The 9324-nt window shown below is 41.1% G+C and overlaps 1 protein-coding gene across 1 annotated transcript; it reads right to left on the bottom strand.

Annotated features, from left to right (window-relative positions):
* Window positions 1–4215: 4215 nt before the first annotated feature.
* On the bottom strand, window positions 4216–9318 carry LOC101857675. The gene is made up of 4 exons (XM_005108094.2): window positions 9037–9318; window positions 7884–7946; window positions 6544–6640; window positions 4216–4829 (listed from the first exon to the last, which is right to left on the bottom strand). Exons 1-4 carry the CDS (start codon window positions 9158–9160, stop codon window positions 4628–4630), a joined length of 486 nt encoding a protein of 161 aa, XP_005108151.1. The 5' UTR covers window positions 9161–9318; the 3' UTR covers window positions 4216–4627.
* Window positions 9319–9324: the final 6 nt, after the last annotated feature.

The following is a 9324-nucleotide window of genomic DNA, read 5'->3' as shown; positions in this document are numbered from 1 at the left end:
CTCTCCCAAGGACACAACGTCGGACCGAGCTGAGGCTCGAACCCCTGTACCCGCAATCTCACGATTACGAGTCCGGTAGCCTAACCACTAGGCTACCGACGCCATCTACTTTTTAAGAAAAGAAGAAAACAAGTTATCTTGAATAGAGGTTGGGATACTTGCGGTGGAAGGAGATGGGGTCATCTGTCATCTGATTTCAGAGGTTTAAAAAAGGCAAGACAATAGCTGCTAATGTGAGGGGAATTCCAAAATTTGGGAGTCCTTGAAAACTGCAAATTTACATTGTTTTTCTCCTGCGCCTTTAATCAACGGGTTCAGTAAAATAAACCCCAAAAATGGGTGTTAACAATTTTTCTTTAAGTTTTAGTAAGTTTTACGGCACTTGCAACACAATTAAATTGTATAAACACCGAAGATTAGAGGCGTTACAAGAGAGTAACGAACACCAAAAAGGAAGAGGAGAATGATAAAGACGATAGACGTTTGATAGGAAAGAAGGAGCAAACCACAGCAGGGCACCCGTCAACCACCCATATCACGGATGTTTGTTTCAGATGTAGCACTACTCCATCATAATAATCCCTGTCTTTCTGCTGACACGTTGTATCCATGTCACTGGTTAAGGTAAATTTGACATTTAACTTCTCAAAACTAGGTGTTGAGTAGATAGAACACTGTGATTCTGACGTAGCGGTATGGCAGAGTCTTACTCTAAGCTATCTTTATGGTCGATTTTAAGCCCACGGGGCCTATCCCGAAAAAATGCAGTTCAGAGAAAATCGAAGGTAAAGTTTTTGGATCCTTATTCAGTTTCTTTTAACGCCCCTATCAACTCAGTAGGTTATTTAAGAGGCAGGGCTTCCGATTTAATGTTCATCTCCGAAAGGACCGCGCCAAATAGGAATTTCGTGTAAACTGCCTTTCCCCCGAACCTCTCACGATTATGGGTTTGGTAGCCTAACCACTGAGGTACCGATTCCAACTATCCCTGTCAGCTCGGGTTGACCTGACAGGCAGGGTCAAAGCAATCAGCATAGTTTATGATCTAAATAGTGCCTATGAGGGCGTAAACATTAAAATAGAATAAAAACACGAGAAAGTTTTGTGGTAAGAGTTTGCAACACTGTAAAGTCATATAAGTGCCGAGGATCAGAGGTTTTACAAGAGAGTAGCATACAAAAAATGGAGGAGAGATAAGGACGATAGTTGTTCGATAAGACAGAAGGAGTAACCTACACCAGAGCACCCGCCAACCAACCGCAAGACTAGAGGAAGTACCAGAGACACAATACAAAGTTACAGAAACAATGTCATCTTTATTGAAGAACCATGTTGGCACGAGGAGAGACAATGACAACACTGTATAGTATAACACTTGAAAACACCGTATCATTAGGTGATGGGCGAGGTGAAGATGAAGGTCGATAATGGTTCACAAATACGTTATGATGGCCTTTTGCGTCTTGAAAGACGATCTTAAAGCAGTGAGCATGGTACAGCTTTGCCTGGGCAGTAGACATAGAGGAAGTAGACTGCCCAAGTTCTGACCTTGACTTCCTTGATATGCTAGAAAGGAGAGACATCAAACTGTCCAAAACAATGCTGCACGTTTAGTTTTACGGAAAAGAAAGCGAGACTGCTAAACCTCTTTTACGAACTTTGCATTGGCTTCCTGTTGAGAAAAGGATTGTGTACAAGTTGGCCACCCTATGTCACAAATGTTTGAATGATAATGCACCATCATATATATCAAATCTGTTAAGACTGTACATTCCAACTCGCAGTTTAAGGTCGTCAGCTGACAAAAAGACATTTATTTTACCATCTATGAAACTTAAAACAATGGGTGAAAGGGCATTTGAATACCAAGGCCCCAAGATCTGGAATGTTTTACCAAGTACTTTAAATCTTTTGATTCATTCAAACGTCAGCTGAAGTCGTTTATATTTTTAAATTAATAAGATGAATATTTGAAATAATTTTCTTTTGTCAGAACACAACGTTTTATGTTACTGTTGTATGTTGTACTGTATTGTAAAGCGCTCAGAGCCTGTGTACTTTAAAAGGGGTTGAGCGCAATATAAATGTCATTTATTATCATGATTATTTTGAAATCAAAGAAGGTGTAAAGGTATAAAGTACATGTTATACACAGATAAACGAACATTATTTTGAGGGTGAGCTGCCAGTGTGCCTTTTGTACAATAATAAAAATGATGACTAGAGATTAAAAAATATCGTGGGTTCCAAGCCTGGTTAGAAACAGGCGGGACACTGAGAAGTCTGGTGAAGCCTGGGTAGAAGTAAGGTATTTACTTACAGTTAAGTGGTAACATGTAATGACTATGGCGATCATCTTTGGAAGCATCAATTCTGCAATAGAGTGCAATTATTTGATGGGCTAAAAAAGGATGGACCAGAAATGATGGGCTTGGATCATTGTGATGCGCGATGGCATGAGGGTGTAAACTTTACTTTTACCAACGTATGCCAAATACTGGAAAGTGGTCTCCTCTATTACACAATACTGACACAATTGAAATATGACATGGAATAGGTTAAACGCCCCTATCAACACTATCAGGTTATTTAAGTGGCAGGACTTTCGAGTTTAACGTCCATCTACGAAAGTGCCGAGCAAAATAGGAAATTCGTATAAAGTGCCTTTTCCAAGGACGCAACGTCCGACTGAGCTGAGTCCTGACCCCACAAAGCAGCAATCTTGCGATTACGGGTCCGGTAGCCTGGACACTAGACCACCGACACCACTCTACTGGCATCGATAACCCAAGTAAGTGAAGAGTAACTGGCGTACCGGCTTAGAGCGTTACTGAGTAGTTATGTTGATCTTCATTGTGAGAAACAAACTTTAAAAAAATTGAAGTCCAAGCTCTGTCATGTGGGGTTGTCCCTGACAGATAGGGTGAAATGTAGGTGCTTTTTTATGCCCCCATCGACACAATTTTAATCATTTATTTAGAAGGCAGGTTTCGACTCTGCCGGTCAGGGCAAACCCGGGTTGAGAGGGAGGTAGCATCTCAGCAGGAAGACTGAAAACCTGATAAAAACACTCCCCACAAGGGAATCGAACTGGGGTCTCCTGTGTCAGACAGGGAAACACCTAACCGATATTCCACAGACATCGGTGAAATTGGGTCAAAATAGCCCGCATTTAACTTTTGCACATCACGATACTTAAAAATATGTATATAATATAGATTTTCTTAAATGCATGGGTATACTATGTACATAATAGAAGATGATACCTTTCTTCCTTTGGTGACAATCGGTGTTCAGTGTACATTAGCACATGAAGTGAAATGAAAGAGAAAAAATGTGTATGAAAGAAAAAGAGATTATGCTTAAAATATTTGATAAATGCAAAATAAAAATGGATTGCTTGGAATGTCATGTATCTAAAATTACGCATACAACGTGTATAAAATACATATACTGACGTTACAATAACGGCATTGGAATAATACATACAAAAAATAATCATGGGTTGGCTGAACAAAATGAAGGTCGACAAAACGATCCTAGGTAAGAATTCTTGAGGAATTACTGGAATCCATTTTGAAGGAATGTGCTCGAAGATTGTAATTTCAAAGGGTTTACGTCTCATCCTTAGAAATGAAATAAAATATCATCCACAGCACTGGTAAAGATGGCTATTTCTTTCTAACTGCGTACGATACTGTTTTGAGAGAGACACGTCCAGAACTTACTTACTTGATCATTTGATGATTTCTTTTTGAATGTGTTTTCGTCTCTGTGTGTTCTCGATGTTTTAAATGTTGGATCATCATCATCATTGCCTTTCTCACCCTGCATCAGGGTATAGGCCACGGACAAACACCCCCCACTTTTCTCTATCCTGGGCTAGCCTCTTGATGTTATTCCATGTCTTCCCACTTTTCTGTACATCGCTTTCTGTGATTCTTCTCCAAGTTCCACGAGGTCTTCCCCTTGATCTCTTGCCCTGTGGGTTCCAATCCAAAACTTTCTTTGTTATGCAGCTGCCTGACTTCGGCTTTGTCCGCTGTCCTTCATTGTTCCTGCTGATACAGAAGCTCCTCCGTCTCCCAAGATCGAAAAATAAAAAGCTGTGTTTGTCCGTGTTTCTGTAACTTACTGTTTTTTACTGGGATGGGTAGTTGGCTCTCCGCAAACTGGCACTTTTCGGGCGACCAGATCTATGCACTTTTTGTCGCCTCTTACGACACGCAGTATCACGGCAGGTGTATTCTTTGCTCCCCCATAGTAAAACTACGGGGCCCCCCACCAGAAGAGGAGTTAAATGTTGGATAATGCACCCTATTTGGCGAATAGCATAACATTGTCTGAGGCCCTTTGGCTATGGTATGTGTTCATGGAGATACAGGGGAGGGGAAGGGGTTGGGATTGGAGACGGAGGGGGGGGGGGTAATCGTTATGATTATTTTGTGCAAGTTACAAATACTTTTGTGAATCTGAGACACATGGGGGTTGGAATGGGGGACGAGGGGGGGGAGGTAATCGTTATGATTATTTTGTGCAAGTTACAAATACTTTCGTGAATCTGAAACACATACACACACACACACGCGCGTACACAATCGTGACTGAAGTTAGATCGATGTCCGTCCTACTGCGTGCTTTTTGCTGCTGCTGATGTGGAGGAGTTGCCGCTTGCATTGCCAGCCCCGTTCATGTAATCATACGAGGGGTTCACAATCCCCGAATCTATCGTCACGGAGTCTTCTCCTGTCGCAGGATCGATCTTGTAGAAGTTGGCGGGGTTGTGCTCCTCTACCAGCTTCCCGTGGCTGTTAGTTGGGTAGAACCGCCTGGGGAACACACTTTAGTTTTAATAAGCGTCATACGGCACTTGCAACCCAATTAGGTCATTTAAAGGCCGGAGATTGGAGGTATTACAAGAGATTTTAGCTTTGATTAAATGTTCTACAGCTGTTAACAGCAACACAATTATGTCACATAAGTGCCGAAGATTAGGGACGACACAAGAGAGTAACAAACACAAAAAAGAGGAGCAATACGAACAAAAGATGTTTGATAGAAAAAGAAGGTGCAAATCACATCAGAGCAACCGCCAACAGCCCTCGTAGATATTATAAATTATAGAAGATGCTGTTAGTTGATATTACAGCTGAAAAACAAGAGTTCTTGACAGTTTCATGTGTAAACCTTGAACCTATACATTTTCCTTATGTGTCTAAACTTTGAGGACAAAATCCTACAGCTCACAGACTTGAAAAAAAATGAAAAGCAATTTCCAACATCTTCTACTGAAACAAGCAGGAAAGAAATGAAAATCAATTTCCAACACGTTCAACTAAAACAAAGGCTGCAAAAAAGTGGGATGAACAAGAAAATGAATCAAAGTAACGAGATCATTGACTTGAATGATCATATCCGAGAAGGGCACGGTCTTGACCGCCACTCTTTGCTCTCTACAAAACCTTTGCTACGCTAGGATACATGGTGGCGTCGGTAGCCTAGTGGTTAAGCTACCGGACTCGTAATCGTGAGATTGCGGGTTCGGGGGTTCGAGCCTCAGCTCGGTCCGACGTTGTGTCCTTGGGAAAGGCATTTTACACGAACTTCCCATTTGGCTCGGCCCTATCGGAGACGGACATTAAATTAGGAGGTCACGACTCTTATATAACCTAATAGTGTTGATAGGGACGTTAAACTCATACAATTTCACCATTTTTAGGATACATGGGCACGCAATTAAGGGGCAAAACACCAGTCTGGTGATAGTTGAGTGCGCGTGCAACATTCCCCTCTTTGTCCTTATTTTGGTTCAAAATCGAGTCAAATGACAGGCTCCAAGATGAACAAGACGTACATTTCGTTTTAGTAAAACTTTACAGCACTTGCAGCACAATTAGGTCATGTAATCGACGAAAATTAGAGGTGTTACGTGTTACAAGAGAGTAACAAACATAAAAAAGAAGGAGAGATCAGGACAATAGATGGTTGACTAGAATGAAGGATGAAACCACACCAGAGCGCCAGCCAACCACCCACCAGCATTATGTCAAAGGGCACAGTCTTAATTATATATGTTACAGTTCGGTAGTTCTGTGGTTGGACTTCGGACTTGTAATCGTGAGGTAGCGGGTTCGGAGGTTCGAGTCTCAGTCGTGACTTTGTGTCCTTGGGAATGGCTCTTTACACGAATTTCCCCACTTCAGACTGGTGGGAATGGGTACACGACCATAGGCAGCAAAAGATATTAGTATATTAGTGTTTAAGCCCCGGTTAAATCACAGTCTGCACTGTATGCTTCCCAGGAAGTTGAGACAGATTGTTTCAGAATGCTATCAGGTCTGCAGGAGTGATAACATAGATTGTAAAGCGCATGGAGCTAGCTGTTGAATCGGAAGTTGCGCTATACTAATGATTTCTATTTTTGTTGTTGTTGTTATTACTATTATTTTTTAAAATATTTTTTTAAAATTATTATTAATATTATAATTACCTTTATTATTATTATTTTTTATTATATTATGAACGAACTACACAATTACTCACCTCTTAATATATATACCAACAGCAGCAGCTAGGACTATGATGGCAACGATGATGATGACAATGAAGATGATGTAGCCAGTGCCCAGAGTTCCTGAAGCTGGAGATAAAATAACACCATCAACTTAGATTTGTTTAGTTTAGTTGTAGTAAGAGTTTTACGGCACTTGCAACACAATTAGGGAATAAAGAGATATTAGATATCAGAGGGAATTAAATATCAGAATCGGGGGCTAAAGCAAAAGAAGAGACCTGAGTGATTTAGTTAGAGTTTTACTGCACTTGTAACACAATTAGGTCATATAAGTGCCGATGACTAGCCCTGTTAAAGGAGGGTAATAAACATAAAAATGAAGGAGAACAGATAAAAACGATAGATGTTTGACGAAAAAGAAAGAACAAATCACACCAGAGCGCCCTCCCAATTATTCAGTCATTTTTCAGATATGTTTGAGTCTGTATTTGAGTTGACTAAAGAGGCCCACATTGGCACAATATCAGTCTTTTCGTTGAAGAAAAAGACTAAAGAGACCAAAGGAAATAATAGATGAAAAACAACTGTTTGTTTGGGGAAAGAGCAGCACATCAACTTAATAATTGTCATTAAATGTTGGGAAAAAGTAAGATATACAGACAGAAACAACAGAAGGAATGTAAAAATATAGGACCTACCAGTGACGCCCTCCACCCACCTGTGTCGAATATTTAGTATAGTATAGTATAGGTTTTACGGCGCTCGCAACTGCTAAGGTCATATGAGCGCGCGTCGAATATTTGAGTTACTAGAGCGAAGCAAACATAAAAAGATGGAGGGTTGCAAAAGAGGACAGTAAAATAGTGATAGAAGAAGCACACCACTCCAGAACACAAGTCCGTCACCTTCCCGAAGCTAGTGAGGGAAATAGATAATACACATTTGTGAGACATGTGCTGGGGTCAGGCGCTCGTCAAAATAATGAAATTGAAGAAATTTCATTTTCCATTCGTTGAGAAATCTTTATTGAATTTTTTATTTTGGGCTCAACTCTTTTTACATCTAGAATCTATATAAGATCACATTTTTTGTTGGTTTTATTTTATTTTTTAAGTTGATCAAAGGCAAAAAATGTAAATGTGTAGTTTCCATGGACACTTCAGCTTTGGAAATCACCAAACTTTGCAGTCACTTTCTTCCTTTTTTACCTCTGATATCTGGCCACCCCCACTTTCTTCAATTGCAAAATATCCTGATTTCTATTCAACATAGATAAGTACTTTTTTCATCGAAAACAACACAAATAAAGAAACGTAAGATGGTACCAATAACTCCATATGCCCAAAAACGGACAAAATCTTGTTCTTACCAGCCGTACTGCGTTGTACTTTCCCCGCTGGAGTCACTCTAGCGCTCGTGTTTCTTGGTTCTGCTGATAAAAAATAATTACACGTACTCAGGTTAGGAGCTGACCTTCTCACTCTGGTCAGGAAACGCAAACTGCAATGGTGTGGACACATCACCCTTTAATCCGGCGTTGCCAAGATGATCCTGCAAGGCAGCGTCCAGGGGAAAAGAAGCAGAGGCAGACGGAAGAAGAGTTGGGAGGATAACATCAAGGAATGGACAGGCCTGGAACTCAAAGACACGCTCAGGAAAGTTGAAGACCGGAAGGAGTGGAGGAAGCTGGTGGCTAAATCTTCCAAAGCGCCCCGACGGGTTGTGAGCGCCGTAAAACTCTTACTATAACTAATACATTTCTATTCCGTTCTTTTTTCTTTTTTTTAAAGAGTTTTACGGCGCTTGCAGCCCAGAAATGTCTTGTAAATAGTGCTAAAGATTAGAGGTGTTTCAAGAGAGTAATAAACACAAAAAGGAGGAGAGATGAGAACTATAGATGTTTGGTAGGGAAGAAGGAACACCCGCCAATCACATACCTACTCAGTTTTGTGTTTATTTTATTCAAAGAAAATAAATAGGAGTTCTCGGGAAGTTTGCGAGGCTGAACGCTTAGATCTAAAAAATTAACTGTGTACACTAGGTAGAGGAATATTCTTTCGTATAATGTTGTTCGTTCTTGGCATATGAAGATGACCTTGACTTCACAAATTGGTCTGTTGTCGGTGACAGTGGGTCCGGAGATGGCTGATTAGTCCTATCCGGGCTCGGAAGGTTCGCCCACATTGTGGGCATGGGTAGTCAGCTGTTGAACTTGTGCTGGAGGCAGGTCTAGACTAGCTCACCTTGACTTTTTGTTTCGCATACGAAGGAACCGCTAAACCACAGAGGCTGTTGCTGTCTTGTTACTATGAATAGGCAATTATTGACTGAAAAACATGACAAAAAGATGGGGAATCGGGAATTCTTTGTCCTCCTTTTCTTTTTTTTTTGACAAAAAGATGGGGAATCGGGAATTCTTTGTCCTCCTTTTCTTTTTTTTTTCTTTTTTTTTTTGGGGGGTGGGGCAAGGGCAGGATTGTAACAAGAACCACTGCAGTATGACGACAAACGAACAAACTTACCCGTAAGGGGAACCGTTGTGACGTAATTATCCCCTGCCTCTGTTGTGACGTCAGGCGCTACTGTAGAGGACATGCCGGTAAACCTAGGCATCGTTGTAATGACGCTCGTTTTTTCTGACGTCATCAGCTGATTTGTCGTGGCAGTTGTATGTGAGGGCTCTGTGGTGACCTCTGGCGCCTGGGACGATGAGACTTCCGGGAGCGGACTTGTTGAAGATGGACTTCCAGTTGATGATTTTGTTGTCGTCGTTGTCGTCTCTGTCGTCACCGAAGAGAATAGTACAGGGG

Source organism: Aplysia californica, unplaced genomic scaffold (genome assembly GCF_000002075.1).
Source record: "Aplysia californica isolate F4 #8 unplaced genomic scaffold, AplCal3.0 scaffold00659, whole genome shotgun sequence".
Taxonomy (NCBI): domain Eukaryota; kingdom Metazoa; phylum Mollusca; class Gastropoda; order Aplysiida; family Aplysiidae; genus Aplysia; species Aplysia californica.
The sequence above is the reverse complement of the archived record's forward strand: the minus strand, read 5'-3'. Positions and strand labels throughout refer to the sequence as shown.